This window comes from Solea senegalensis, linkage group LG19 (assembly GCF_019176455.1).
Source record: "Solea senegalensis isolate Sse05_10M linkage group LG19, IFAPA_SoseM_1, whole genome shotgun sequence".
NCBI classification, from domain to species: domain Eukaryota; kingdom Metazoa; phylum Chordata; class Actinopteri; order Pleuronectiformes; family Soleidae; genus Solea; species Solea senegalensis.
In genome coordinates, this window is record NC_058038.1 from 16,767,790 (window position 1) to 16,784,023 (window position 16,234).

General features: G+C 41.6%; 1 protein-coding gene across 2 annotated transcripts; it reads left to right on the forward strand.

Annotated features, from left to right (window-relative positions):
* The first annotated feature begins 805 nt into the window (after positions 1-805).
* srebf2 (sterol regulatory element binding transcription factor 2) lies at positions 806-16,012 on the forward strand. 2 transcript variants are annotated; one of them, XM_044050715.1, is made up of 20 exons: positions 806-1,123; positions 4,557-4,960; positions 5,413-5,602; positions 5,820-5,980; positions 6,258-6,410; positions 6,545-6,826; positions 6,942-7,056; positions 7,133-7,284; positions 7,414-7,618; positions 7,725-7,900; positions 8,498-8,747; positions 8,857-9,026; positions 9,135-9,306; positions 9,523-9,640; positions 9,746-9,855; positions 10,271-10,403; positions 10,644-10,815; positions 11,459-11,635; positions 12,716-12,827; positions 13,296-16,012. In XM_044050715.1, the coding sequence occupies exons 1-20, from the start codon at positions 1,030-1,032 to the stop codon at positions 13,511-13,513; spliced, it is 3,564 nt and encodes a 1,187-aa protein (XP_043906650.1). In that variant the 5' UTR covers positions 806-1,029; the 3' UTR covers positions 13,514-16,012. The 2 variants fall into 2 exon arrangements, with proteins under 2 accessions (XP_043906650.1, XP_043906651.1); XM_044050716.1 differs by having other exon boundaries at positions 13,299-16,012.
* Positions 16,013-16,234: the final 222 nt, after the last annotated feature.

The following is a 16,234-nucleotide window of genomic DNA, read 5'->3' on the forward strand; positions in this document are numbered from 1 at the left end:
TTTGGACTGTGGGAGGAAATCGGGGAACCCGGAGAAAACCCACAGGAAGAACCTGGGTCTGCTAACCACTACACCAACCCTGTGGCTCCATTCAAGTGCTTTAGTATTATATTATTATATTTAGTCATTTAGTCTATTGCCGTAATACCTTTAGGAATACCAACATTTTGTGATATTTTAGGATGGGATGTTTCATTAAGGTTAGTTGAACAATGGATTTCTGCACATTTCATTGTTGTCAGACTTTTAAATTCAGTGCATTACAAATTTAACAGCTGAATTCATTGTTTACTGTTTACATTTATTCATCTTTAATTGCATTTGTATTTCTCAGGATTTACCTATTTTCAGACTTCATGGAGTAATTTGTCAGCAGACAATAGTAGAACTGCTACATTCACAAACAGGATCTTAGAGCTCTCTCTCTCTCGCTTTCACTCTCTCTATATACACACTGCATATGTATGTACATATATACATGTTTAATATTAGTTCATAATAATCATATTAAGGTTATTCATTACTATTAATATTTGTTTAATTTTGTTCATTTGTTTATTTTTTTGCCATCATTATTAATAGCACTGAGTTTGTCTGGTGAGATCCCTTGTTCCCTTGTTTTTGTGAATATAGGGGGCGCGGTTTATTCAAATGACTCACGAGCTTCTGATGGTTGACGTACTATCAGACCACGGCGAATACTCGCCTGTGATTCGCCGCTGATAACTGGTCTCATGACAACTACTGCCAGGTTTGGGCCAATCAGCGCCTACTGTTGGCCACCGAGTCTGTTTGTGAATGACGTAATGAGCGTGAAACAAGATGGCGTCGTGTGAGGCATAATTCGGTGTAAATGAGTTTGTCGACGGAGAAGTCTGCCTCGGTGGAGGCTTCGCTGTTGTCACACGGTTGTTGTGGTAATAAATAGTTTGTAGTGTTGGGTACGTGTGTTGTAGGCGTCGCTGAGCGCCGCGGCTCTTGTTTTTCTGCCTCCTGCGACCCTCCGGTAGCATCCGGAGAGGCGAGCTGATGACAGACAGGATGGACACAGGAGAGTATATGGAGACCATGGATCCGACTTTAGCGGAATTAGGGGACGAATTTACCCTGGGAGACATCGACGGTAAGTAGCTGTGTCTCTGCCACTGGTGTTTAGTGTTGTCCTTTTAAAGACACGAGTTAATGGTCCACTCAGTCTGACAGCTCCGTGACGCTCTTCATGCATAACGGAAGGAGCTGTGTCCGAGGCACATGACACCAAGTTTAGCATTAAAAACTAAATACTTTATTCATTATTTTATTAATATATTATTCATTCATTTGTTTGTTGTTGTTTACGATGCCAGGAACAGTTCGAAAACACTGGTTGAAATGGGTATAGTAAGAAGAGTAGATTTTTCTGACTCACAAGAATTGCGATTGCTGCGATTTAACCGTATAAATCAAGCTTCAGTATTTACCGTATTTACCGTACAAGATGGAGCCATTTTAAGGGATACCATCAAAACATTAACGTTAATCTCTAATGCGAGGGTTGAAGCACTTAAGTATAAGATTTGTTAACGCTTATGTTTAGACTAAATTCGTTCGCTACTTGAAACAATTTACTTGGCAAATGACCATGCAATTTAAGCGTTCTATTTTTGAATAATCTTTTAAGTAAAATAATTAAAATAACTAATACATGGAAACAATTCATACCTGCATTAGAGTATAGATATTATGTTTAAAACTACATCACAATTAATATTAAATTGAAGCTTGAATTAAAGTTGCTACATCACAAATCAGATTATAGTCGCATTATATGTCAGACAAATCACAAATAGATGTTTTACCCATATAATTCAACCCGAATTTATGTATCGATTACTTTGTATTGCTACAAAACATTACAATACAAAATGTAATACATTTAAATTACATCCGTTCTGATATGCTATTTTTTCCCTCTTCCTGTTTTAACTCTTCTATTCAAAAGTTCACTATAGTCGTGGAACTTCAAAGCAGTTATTAATTCAACCTAAAAATAATAATTAAAAAAATATTATTAGCAATATACAGAGTGATAGTTTTTCCTCAACATTCAAAGTGTGTTCATTTATTCTTCTAACATTTGCACCTTACAAATGTCCCTATCAGCTTTCTTGTTGCATACTTTCACTTGTGTCATGTTGCCCATAATAAATGCATCCATCATTTGTTCATGGTTTGTTATGGCTCCATGTAATGATTCCAGAGCTGTGAATCCCAATAAACAGCCAGTCTGTAATTGAAAAGTAGCTGAGTGGACTTGTGAGCTGAGTGTTATGTTCCACGGAGCAGAGATGAGTTTCAGTATGGGATGGAAACTGTGTATGTGGGCAGCGAAGGGTGTCACAGGAGTGTAACCTGCTCATCAAGTTTGTGGAAATACTTGTCCCGAGTGACGTTTTAGCATATTCTGGGATCTTATTCTACAGAGCTATTTAGCAAAGACTGTGGGACTGTTCTGCAACAATTCTGCACTCTTCTGTCAGACACACAGCATCCTTGATCATACCCCCTCCAATCAAAACAAGTTTACCCTCTGGCACACAGTACCAGGGCTTTTGGCTGCCCAGGGCAGAGTCACTAGATTTTTAATAGAGTGGAATTTTACTGAATGCCAAGTCACCAGACTAGGCTCTTTCTCACTGTCTCCCTGTGTATGTGTGTACATGTGTGTACAAGTGTGTACACATGTATGTGCTTGTTTCTTTGTTACCATTCTAGGACCTGGTCCTAACAAGGCAGAGCCTCATTTCTCAGGAATTTGTGAGGTTATGGGCTAATATTGGAATTGTGGATAAGTCAAAGTTGAGGTTAGGCATTAACTGGTTATAGTTAGGGTCAGGGATAATGCTTTGTTTAGGCTGTCCAAAATGAATGGAAGTCTATGCATGTCCTTTAAAGGACCTGCGTGTATGTGTGTGCATACGTGTGTTTGTGCGGTACCATAAACAACATGATAGTGATGATGATATTGTATGTGAGCTTATGAAACTCTACCTGACTTTGGTGTTTCGAGTGAATTCTACATTCACACAGAATGAGTGGACAGCACACCCTCAGCCCTTGTTATGTAATCCCACTTGATCACTGTGGCAAAAGGCAGGAATGTACAGATTGTGAGAGAGACAAAGATGATAACTCAGAGATGACTGGTAATTTCACAGGCAAGCTACTCAAAGAAAGCTTGATTTTATTTTTCACTTAGTCTCTGCTTGACTCACAGCTAGTTGATAGTCCCCATTAGGCAGAGCAACCAACTGCAGAAAACGATTACCTCAGCCACAGAAATCTCGGGCATTACCTCATTCATCATTTGGAAGAGATGTTTAAATATATGCATTGTAGCCTCTTGCAGCCATGTGGACTTCTTGAACATAAGGTCTTAGAGGCCCTGTAATTGCTCAAGCAATTGGCCCTAGTATTCATCTCGAACATTCTCCCTATCCCAATTATGTCCTTAGCAACTATGGCTCTGGTTATGTAACTTATTTTCTTTGCTCTCAGCAGCCAAGCAAACTGTCTCCCATTGATGGATTTACCCTCTGTGATAGCTTGTCTGAAACATTAGGGGGGGAAGAGCTGCTTTGTCATTAACAGCCTGCCCCCATGGAGGTGTAGCAAGTGTTTGTAGCGTGTCTGCCTGTATAATGTGCACATGTTCTGAACCTAAAGGTTATTTAATTTGACTTTAGTTTGAGCCCAGCTACAATCTGATCTTTAAAAAACAGTTTCATAAAATTATTAATTAAAAAAAAACATTGCAGGGTTGTCTTAAGCTTTTGTTGTGTTAACTTGTAAAAACTAGGTTATTTAAATACCCAATGTGAACATCTATTGCCATTAGTATGCTATTTGATGTATATAATACACTTTATAAGATGGGAAGAGTGCACATATATCATCATAGTGGCATCCATCAGTCCATCAGGTGTCTCTGAGCAGCCTTAAGCTTTATCTAAGTGCTCTTTTGCCTGCTCCCATCAGTAACATTACAACACACTTTACTTTTTCAAGGCTAAATGTTAGAAGACCTTAAGCTTTGTCTGTGAAATGTCTGGTTTATGACCAGAACAGTGCAGTAGCTATGTTTGGGCGTGTGACCATGTGAAGGCCAGGCCTTGAAATTCTCTGAGCTTCTCTGGTCTTATCTGTCTTATCTAGGTGGCCTTCACCTGGACAGATACCACATACAATACACAAATGTACCACATTAAACACTTTGTATAACTTATTTGAAATCTCATGGCCACTGGAGAAACTTGGCTCATTACATGTCACTATAATTTATGTTGTTTGATGAGACCTTGGCCTAAAAGGCAATCATTCATGACAATGATGATTGCCTTAATGATGGCATTGAGTTGATGATGCAAATAATGTTCTACGGGTCTAATAATAATCTATTTAAATTACCTTCTTTGTATATATGGTATTTTAATATTAATGAGTGAATAGAATTAATTTGATTTCTTAATCAAATCTTAAGATGTGCTAATGTCCATTCTGTTTTATTCTTCCCTCAGAGATGCTGCAGTTTGTCAGTAACCAGGTAGGGGACTTCCCTGACTTGTTTGAGGACCAGATTACCTCAGCAGGCTCGATACAGAATGGCGGTACCAGCAATACACCACGTCTGGCCATTCAAGCTCCCCAAGCTCCCCAAGCTCCCCAAGCTCCCCAAACTCCCCAGACATCAAACTCTGTCCCCTACCAGATCACCAACATTGGCCTCACCAGCTCCCAGACATTGTCTCCTCAGTCTTTACCCCTCACGCCTCCCCTCACTCCTGCCCAGGCCACCTCCCCCATCACCATCTCTTCAGGGCAGCAACACGTGACCCGCAGCCCTCCGCTCCTTCAGCCACGGCCTCAGTTGGTCCAACCAATCCAGCCCCAACCCCAACAGACTGCCCAGACTACCATCCAGGTATCAAGTGTCTGACACCACATTTACACGCTGCACAAGTCATGACCCATGTTTTACTCCCTGTCCGACTACATCTAATTAAAAATATTAAAAGTTGTCGTCAGGATCAAGCTGTTTCAGTTTTGGGCTATTGTGTTGGACATACACGATTATGTAGATGGTTTGGATTTATTTTCTGTTATTGGCCATCCACACTGAAAAACCTTCTGCTGAGATTACATATGGACTAAAATGTATTATACAGCTCAGCAACTCAATAAACAAAATCACATCACAACAAGCTGTTACACACCCTCAATAGTATAGTTTATTGTCTTCAATAAAATTCCTTTTTACATTACATGTCATTTAGCAGATGCTTTTATCCATAGTGACTTACAATGGAATTGAGTACAATCAGCTTCTGGAGTCGAACTTGCAACCATTGCGACAATGATGTTTTTTTTTTTCAGATGCACGCCCAGGGAATCCCTATGCAGACCCAGAGCTTCCCAGTCCACACCCTAGTTCAGACCCACAGCCACACTCCCCTGCCCATCCAGACCCAGGCACAAACTGTGATGATTGCCTCCAATGGTGGGCATTCACGTTTCATCCAGAGCCCTGTCATCTGCCACCAGAGCCCTACTCCTGGTTTCCAAGGTGACTGAACTGAAAAGTATTCTGTTGAATGTGTAAAGCTCTTTTCATGAAGTGGTTGATGTTGAAGTCACTGCAATTTGACTCGGTCATTTCCCTGTTTTTTTTACACAATGTTGCATTAGTAATATGGTTTGTTCGTGTGACCTACTATGTATCAGAGGCGCAGTATATTTTTAATTTCATTTCATCATTTCATCATCTCGTCTCCCCCTCTCAGTCATCCAACCGCAGATGCAGAGCATCATGACATCACCACAGCTCCAACCAGTGACCATTCAGCATCAGCGTGTTCTGACTCCAACATGTCAAACTATCCAGACCCTTTCTACAGCACCAACCACAGTCCACACTGTGCAACAGCAGATGCAGCAAGTACCTGTAAGTAACATTATTGTTGTAGGTGTGGTCTGAAAATTAATTAAAAAGACAATAGACATATTTGATTTTTTTTAATAGCCATTGGCACCATAAGTGTTGTACAATACATGTATATTTATTCTTTAATTACAGATAATGTTCATCAATATCATATATCAGCCATCTGACACCATGATGAACCACCTTTATCGACTAGTTTCACCTGAATTGCCTTTTCATACTGCTAATGAGCAAATATAAACTATCTCACACTGACCCTTCGACGTCTTTCCACAAGGTTCTGGTCCAGCAGCCTCAGATTCTGAAGACGGATTCACTGGTTCTCACAACACTCAAACCAGATGGCACACAGGTGCTGTCCACCATGCAGAACCCCACTGGAATCACCACATTGACCACACCCATCCAGAACACGGCTCTGCAAGTCCCGGTATGACGCCAGCAGTGATGGCTGTCATTGCATAACTCATTTCTTAAAACGGTTAACTCAACACTTCTACAGACTCATTAACTATTGATACTTCACCCTTAAGCTAATGTACTGCTGCTGATCTCTGTCTATAGACGCTGATGAGCAGCAACATCCTGACCACCGTTCCAGTTATGATGGGAGGACCAGACAAGCTGCCAATCAAGCAACTGCAGCCAGGCTCAGTCCACTGCACAAGTGCAGCCAGAGCAAATGTGGAGCAGTGCCAGATGACAGCAGGAGTAATAGGTCCAGGGGGAGTGGTGAAGGAGGGTGAGAGGAGGACAACCCACAATATCATTGAGAAGAGGTATCGCTCTTCAATCAACGACAAAATCGTGGAGCTCCGGGACTTAGTCATGGGCAACGATGCAAAGGTTCATCAGTTTAACACTTAGTTGAGATAGTAGTATAGTGTATTGATTTGAATATGTGCTTTGACCCACTGGATTGAAATTGGATACTAAAATGTGACATTCATGTCTTTACCAGATGCATAAATCAGGAGTGCTGAGGAAGGCCATTGACTACATCAAATACTTACAACAGGTCAACCACAAATTACGACAGGAAAACCTGACTCTTAAAATGGGAAACCAGAAGAACAGTAAGTGTTCACTCGAAAGCTCAGTATAACCTGAAGCGGAGTGAGATTATAATGAGAGTCTCTCTGTTTGTCTCAGAGCCTGTGATACTGTCTGAAGAGATGGAGGTCAAACAGGAAATAGTGATGATGTCACCTCCAGCCTCAGACTCTGGTTCTGGTTCCCCTCACCAGTTCTCACCCTACTCTGTTGACTCAGAGCCAGGCAGCCCCATAGTGGATCATGATTCGGTAACACACACTCAAAGATGGATTACACACACATGCTTTATGTCTTATTAGTGGCTGTGTGGTGTGCACTGCATTCTCACGACATCTATTTTCAAAAACTTGAACTTGTTGTTTCTCTCTCTGCATCAGTGTAAGAGTGAACCAGATTCTCCCTCCGCCGTTGGAGTGATGGATCGCTCTCGACTGCTTCTCTGTGCCCTGACCTTTTTCTGCCTGTCCCTAAACCCACTGCCCTCGCTTCTGGGATCTGAAGCACCTGGGGCTCATAGCCTATCTGCAGGCCATGGACCAACAAGAACACTTGTCTGGTTCCCAAGTCACACCGAAGACTTTGGTGAGCATAACTGACCCCACTTAGGCTTTGTGATATGTTTGATATGTGTTTTTTTAGAGACAAAAAACACCTTTAGTCCGTTCTGTAATGTTTTCTAATCCTCCAGCATCCTGGCTGCGTTGCCTGTTGCCTTGGGTGATGGTGTGGGTGCTGAGTGGAGTGGGAGCTGTGTGGGGCTGTGTCAGAGTGCTCTACCTGTGGGAACCTGTCACACCCCTTCACTCCCCGAAGTCTGTGTCCTTCTGGAGGCATCGCAAACAAGCCGACCTGCATCTCAACAGGGTAAGCAGTCATCAGAACTGAGTCTGTAACAATATCAGATTTTTACAAAAAGGATACCGTGGCCCAAAGAATTTGTGATAATCATGTGGCCACCATTTTTGTAAAATGTTTGAAATAATAGCAGTTCATTCTTTTATTTATTCATTCATTTTTGGTGAATATAATCTACTTTTAAAACAGCAAATTTGATAAGGAAATTAGTGGTACTATTTCTAGTATACAGTATTATACAGTATTTAATCTGCCGTGCTACAGTTTCACAACTGCATCTCACATTTGACAGCACTAACACTGTTGGGGGTAAAGCTGTTATGAAGAGCAGTTTCTATCACACTTCCCTGCTCCTTGTAAACTCTCAGAAAAATAAATTTTATTTGATGTGACACTGGGGGATATTGCATCCAGTCATTGTGTCTTTTCCAATTCTGCATGTTTCCCTGGTATTGAAGGTCCTTTTCCTTTGTGTTCATTGCACATATTTATTTTTAATATGTTGAAATTGCACTCACATCTAACTTGTGACCCTCACTGCATCTTTCCTGTCAATCCTAACTAAATATTAAACAGTTTACCGTTTCTGTCTCCTCTTTCCTGCAGGGAGATTACAAAGCAGCAATGTCAAGTTTAGAGACCTGCTTGTCTGTATTGACCAGAGCACTTCCCTCAACCAATCTGGATCTAGTTTGCTCACTGTCCTGGAATGTGATTCGCTACTGCTTGCATCGGCCGACTCCTTTGGGGTGGCTGGTTCACCAGGTGAGAGGGAAGCATGAAGGAGAGGAGGCTAGGACAAGCGCAAGGGACGCAGCACTGGTTTACCACCGTCTGAGCCAACTGCAGCTCACAGGTGAGTGAGTTAATGTACTGCAGAATACTGACAGTTGTTGGAAAGTGCATAAGCATATGCTCTCGATTTGACTGCAGTGATAAAGATTAATTTCTCTCTCTCTCTGTAGGGAAGCTTCCTCAGCGTAGGAGCCTGTGGGCTTTGTCTCTCTCCCTCAGTGCTGTCAACCTCAGCGAGAGCGCCCAAGGCAAGATGGCGCCTGCACAGCTCGCTCAGATCTATGTCACGGCAGCGACGGCCCTGCGCACTGTGCTTGGCCACCATCTCTCTTTTTTGCCTGTATGTCTCATGCTCCATCATTTATGATGGGTTTCCTCATAAAGTTGTCATTTTAATTCACCCATTCCTTCATCATCAACATATTTTCCCTCTACATCTGTGCCCCAGGGTTACCTGTTGAGCTGTGCAGAGTGTGTGGTCAGTCAGTCAGAATCCAAGCCGATCCCTGACTACCTGCGCTGGCTCTTTACTCCACTGGGCAGACAGTTTTTCTTGAGCTGTGATTGGTCGGTGAAGTCCGAGTGCAGCGATGATGTCTACACTTCTCAGAGAGACCCAGGTATGTTGTGAGTTATGAGTGGAGCAGGAGTTGGTCTGCTCTTTACTCTTCATATATTTTTCTTTTTACTCTGTCTGTCTTTTTGCCTATGTGAAAACCCAATTCTTCATCTCTCTCCCTGTTTGAAAAGCATGAAGGGTGGGGAAATATTTTGAGGTGATAATTATGTTATCATTATTCCATTTTCGTCCTTGTTGGGGCTTGACCTTACTTCAGCGGACCCCATTGCACAGCTGCACCGCTGTTTCTGCAGGAAGCTATTGGAAAGAGCTGTTCACACACTCATCCAGCCACAGAGTGACTCTGAAGCAGGCAAACGAAAGAATGACTCTGGGTAAGGCAGGCAGGCAGGGATGGGGGCTGTGGCAGGGAGCCCACGGCTCTTTACAGTTGATGTGTGAATTTTAAGTTTGTACTCAGTTAACACTCTCATTTTCAGGGAGTTTTCAAGTGCCATGGAGTTCCTTCAGTTGTTGAACAGCTGTACAGAAGACTCTCCCTCCCATTCTCCTCCTTTCTCGACTCCTCCCAATCACACCACTACCCCAGGTATGAATAACCCCTCCCATTTACAGAGAAGCATTGCATGTTTGATGGAGGTTGCGTGGGAATGATTAACCAGATAGCCATCTGAGTTATTACTGTCATCATGAATGGATTTTCTTGGCTTTAGTACAAAAAGCCAATTTAGCTTTTAGGATTAGCTTTATTGGATTATCACAGATAACACTTGCAGTCGCCGATTTGTAGTAACAAATGACTCGCCCTGGATATGAGTGCATTAGTCTGCTCAAGCAATATTAATTAGCTTCATTCTTAATCAAGTCTTCTTGGTCTGTTCCACACACATGCACACCCAATTGTTTACAACAAATTGCAGGAGACAAAGGGACAGGAGAGCTTTGCCACCTGATTATTTCAAATTTTTTCTTTGTACATAATTTCAATCCCTTCTTCCTTTCAGTGGGAGACCCAGTGAGTCGTTGGTGGGCTTTGGTCCTAAAGGCTGTTGTTCAGTGGCTACAGGGTGATGACGTCGCAGTGAGGTCACTGTTGGCAGAGGCAGAGCGAATGCCGAGGGCTCTACACACTCTTGAGTAAGGGAAATTAAACTTGCTGCAGTATGTTGAAATGTAACAAACCACAAGCTCCTAGAATGCTCAGCAGAAACTCGAAAAAACATAGCAAAGTTGAAGCATTAGTCCTACATTAAAAAAGTTTTACTTGTTATTTCAGTTTCAGTAATCTTCTTCTTTGCCTAATTTCAGAGACATGAAAGCCTTTCCTTAAGAGACACACAGTAACCATCCCGCTCATCTCTACCTCCTCTGTTTCAGCCACTCTCTTCCTAAGGCTGTGCTGCTGTTTTGCAAAGCAGTTCAGATGAGTCTGACGCCTCTGAAGGGGGAAGGGGCAATCACCTGTCTGTCCCACTGCGACAGAGCCAGCAGCTACCTGCGCACCAGCATCTCAGTACCAGTCACCCAGACAGGGAACTGGCTGAACAAGGTAGAATGCAAAAAAGCTGACACTGTGCAACATGCACCACTGTCACTGATACCTCCTAAAGACCAGCTCTGGGTTTGTGGTTATCATTTACATAATCTTTCAAAAGAATCTGCTTCATTCTTCATTCTGCTGCATGTGTCATGTTTCATTCTACATGTTTGGGTTGGGGCAGACTGTGTGTGTTTTAACTGTTGGTTTTGAGGGATAGGATAGGCTCTTTAAGGTGGCGAATACATTATCTATTTGTCCCCAGATAGATGTTGCAAATGTGTGTTTGTGTGCATGTGTGTGCGTGCACAGTGTGGGTGGCAGGAGGTGGCTGTGGTGCATTGTAGTTGCATTGCATGATCCTGAAGCTGAGTGCAATGTGTCTGCAGTGCAGTACAGAGGCCTCTCCAATCTGCATGCACCCGCTACACACCCCACCACTTCACATGAGACAGCTGTGGATGTCATGTAGCTCCTGCTATTTAGCTGTTGATTTTTGTATGCATCGTGGGCCTCACTGTGAATGATGGTGGTCAGTGGTGGTTTGGGTTGATTTTGGGGTCACACTTTGGTTCTTAAACCAATCAAATTATAAAATATGTCTTTTGTGAACCGAGCAGCGCATTAATATTTGTTTCCCTCATCTCTCTTAAAGGGGGTGGAGCTCCTGGTCTGTGACCTCCTGCTGACTTTGAGGACCAGTTTATGGCAACGTGGTGGCAGCAGTAATGGAGAGCCTGGCCCGGCCCATGGATCTCAGTTGGCTGGTTTCCAGAGGGACCTGAGCGCGTTACGAAGGCTGACACAGTGCTATAGACAGGCGCAACACAAGGTACATCAGAGGCTGATACTGTACATCTACTATTGGTTAACTTCATAAACAATCACAGATGTGGAATAAAATGTGCCTCTTAGGAACTCCTCCAGACATGTAAAGGGTACTAAAATTACCGATCTGTACCATTCCAGTTTTTGCCACCCATCTGTTAGGGTACAAAGCACAGTGGTCCAGCAACTAAAGGGTGGAGCTAGACTCACTATAGTTTGTGGAATGACCGCCAGAGAATTGTCACTTCAGAGCAACAATGGGAATGGAATGGGGAAAAGTACGACGCATGGCATTTTTTAAATATTCAGTACGCTGCCACAGAGCGAGGATTCAATGCTGTTTCATTTCAAGGGAAAAATGTCAGCACACGGCATTGTTTACTGTGTCATGTTCATCTTTAGATGGCTATGCAGTGTCGTGTTAATATGATGTCACACTATTTCCTGTCGCAAGCTGGACTTCACTGTACCACTTGCAGCCTCACATAAAGAGACAATACTTTACAGTGTGGTAGAAGTGAAGATGGTTGAAAACCACCAGGGATTCTTCATGCTGGTCTGTGATCATGTACTTCACTGGCCGTGGGTTGGACGATTGATCAGTAGATACAGTTCTTGTAGAAGGTAAAAGCGAAACTCTTCTTAATATACTGTATTTTAGGCACTTCATTAATAATATTAAACCTGTAAGTTCGTTCATAAAAAGACTATATTTACTGTATCAGCCTTGGAAATCAAGGTTCTCCCCCACCGTTACCCACTGCAGAGATCTGGCTGCAGTTGCATATATACGTATACTTGTCATACTTGTGTGATTTAGTTGAGTAGTCATTACTGTAGCCAGAGGGTCTTTTACAACTGCTGCTTTCACAGCAGTCGGTGATCATTTGTTATGGCTCGACGTATGCCAGACTGAAAAACAACTGACTGAAAAATGTTCACCGGTGTCATTTTTGCTTGAAGGATGATATATTTCCTGTACATAACCCCCATCATAGATTTGCAATGATGTGAGGAGGGGGCTCTAGAATCCACCAGGCAAACTTTCTGGGTTTTTTTTGGTTTTTTTTTATTTCTGCTGCAGGTGTTCCTTCATGAGACCACAGTGAGGCTGATGGCTGGTGCCAGTCCCACAAGAACACATCAGCTGCTGGAGCACAATCTGCGACGAAGGACACACAACTCCTACGCAGCTGGTACAGAAGACACTTAAATTAGAAGAGTATCGATCTCAGAGTCATCATTTTCAATTTATTGTATCCATTTACATGGACTGGTGGCTCCTTATAGTTGTTCCTTATCTTAAAGGTGCTACTTGTAATAAATGTGTTATATTAAGACATGAAATATGTGTATGTCATCAGAGATTAGGGAAACATATTCTATTGGAACACTGGCTTCTCTGAGTACAGTGGTACAGCCAGTATATTCACAATTTTAACTGAAAAAGCTTAATTTTTCCTCTCAAAAACGTCGACCAGAGTAGCAAAACAAGGTTCTGTAGTGGAGATGTATTAAAATATAGATGACATATGTCACCTTAAATTATTAATCATAACTGTACTCACACATGCAATTACACAAAAATAAGTGAAAAAGTTACCTCGAGGCAATTGACACTAATCTATAACTTTCGTCTACTTTCTCATCTGTCTCACTGTCAGAAGGTGAGTGTGTCCTGGGTGAGAGGGAGAGAGCTCATGCCATCCTGCTGGCCTGTCGTCACCTGCCCATGCCACTGTTAACCCCACCCGGGCACCGTGCGCGCCTCTTGGCCGAGGCTAAGCGCACTCTGGAGCGGGTGGGAGACCGCCGGACCCTGCAAGACTGTCAGCAGATTTTGTTGCGCCTCAGTGGGGGCACAACCATTGCTGCCTCCTGAACACATACACACACACACACATGCAGAGTGCAAGGCTCAAACAACTCAGATTAGGGCTCCTTAAAATGAACAAATGATCCCTTGTGACTTACTTGTGTCATGCATACATAGATTCATCAATATTTAATGAGCATTCTGAGCATATGTCATTAATAAGGTCTCTTAAAAGCTTATCTTGTACACAGACAACTGATTTCTACATTTACATCTAACTTTCAGCTTTCTATCCACACTGCAGCTTATAGTTTGAAGGCACGTTTGATCAAGGATAGTTACACTGTTGCAGCACAATCACGCCACCTTCTGGTTGTCATAGTATGCTGGCTAACTGCCTCATTTTAAACTATGTTTAAAAAAAAAAACAAGGGAAATCAGGTTAAATAATCCCCAAAGGGAAAGGGAACCATTATGCCATAGCTCTTTAAATTAATGCATTGTATTGATTAGCTGGAGAATGCTAAGCTATACACTCATTATTGGCACACTATAACTGTGTAATGTCTCAATAAACATGCAAGCTTCAATTAAGGGCTATAAAGACAGCCCTTCGAGAGTAGACAGCCCAGATCTGTTGAGCATGACTGTGCTGCAGAATGCTGTCAGAGAGGAGTGTGCTTGTAACAGCACAGTGCAGAGTAGTGTCTCCTTATCTACCTCATATACTGTGTAATGCCAACATTGTACTGTGGAGCAAAATAGGACGCTTGGGCACCATGTCACTTATCCTGGCTTTGAATAGAGTGAACATTTGAAGTGAAGCGTCAGTCCAGTGCAGTGTCATCCTCATAAAACTGCTGAAACTTGAGGATGCAGCAGCAAGTACAGCACTATAGGAATTCGACTTGCTGTTGTTGCAAGAACGACAGACATCTACTGCTGACATGTTCCCTACTATTGTTGAGCACAGGACCAATGATCACGCCACCCACCAATCACGCGCAGATGAGACAACGTAGCTACCAACACACACATAGTTCACACAAATTCATATCCACGACTGGTCAAAAGTTTTAGAACATCTCAACTTTTCCTGCTGCACCCCCCCGACATCATTCATTGTCTTTGTGTTTCTGAGACTAAAGCATAAACAAAGTGATGTTTTAAAAACAAGGAATGGTTGGTGGAATTTAACTGTTAAAATCATTTACTTGAGCAGCTAAACACACTCAAGGCATCACATATTCTTCAAAACGTTTGTATACCTTCACTTTGTGTCCAGTTTCATCCCAGTCCAGCTCCACGGAGTTTAAGTCTTGAGACTCATTATCTTGCTTCAGGACTAACTGCTGACTGACCAGTCTGTCTTATTCCCCTGTTACTCGCCCTTTTCTTGCCTGCAGTACAGTTTGTAGGTTTCTTTAAAACACTGCTTTCATACAGAAGCTTTGTTTATCATCAACAGAACGTAGTACACCAATGTCAGGGTTTCATCTATTTCCATGACTGAAAAATTAAAACTGATCCCTGACAGTTTTCTTTTTTATGAAAATTATTACTATTATTATTATTATTATTATTACCTTTGTATCTGATTTGCGTAAATTCCAACAAAAGCAGGAAAAATTATGGTTTTCTAAAACGTTAGACCATTATTAGTACACACAATGGATGATTTGTATTTACTCAGTGTGATTGTAAATAGGTTGTACATAGGCAAATATACAAAGGTAGATATTTTTTTCCCTCCTGTACTGCTTGAGAGGAAATGCGTCAAAGAAAGCGTTACAACACAAATTTGCAGAGATGATGAAAAACAGCGACTGTTGTCAGTTTGAGTTGGATTACAAACAATTTTCCCAGCAGGTAATTGACCTCACTGCTGTTGATCAGTGAACTCAAGATTTTGGGCAGTGAAACAGCTGGTGGGTTAGAATTTAAGTGAAAAAGGTCTAAATATGTAAGTTGTGTCCACTGGTAATGTAAAGCTCTCAAGCATAAATGGCCTTGATGTTATGTAAAAGGAAAAAAGTATCATCATATTTGGATTGATGAAGAGGTTTTAGCTGTGTAGCTTGTGAAATCTTGCATTTCTTTGCTTTTTATTCTGTCTTTCCCATTTATTTACTGTTCTTTGATTATATTATTTAATGTCAATGCAACATTAATATAAATGCTTTTTTGTTTGGGAAGGGAGCTATTTCATCATCTTTGTCATTGTTTTATGTCTGTAAAAGCGGCCCAGGGTCAGAAACTGCCAGAAGGAAAATCTCTAGTACAAAGTCATGTATTTTAATTTGGAGAACAGTTGAAATTGGTGTGATATTTTTTAGCCCACTTTTTGATACATTCTGCAATTTATTATTGTTTCATTTTATTGCAAGCAAAACAAAAACAACACTTTTGCTATCATTCTTCCAGGTCAACTCAAGCTGTTTATAAATATTATAAGTAATCCTGGGAATAGTTAACATAAGTTTAGTTTTTCTGACTGGTGAAAGTGTGCAAAGAAGAGCATTGCTTACTTATGTTTCTGCTTCTTCCCATGATGTATTTTATTGTCTGGATTTTTGTGTGTATTTGGATTTGTGTTTTATAATAAAACAATACACAATAGTATGTGCCATTTGTGCTCTTTCAGTAATAAAGGTGTCATAATTGTTATATACATTTATTTTTTATTTAGTTTCAGACAGTAAATTAATAATTTGGTTTATTAAATGGTCCTCCTGAAACACTCTTTGTTTACGGCATACAAGTTTCTGTCATTATCTGATACAGCAC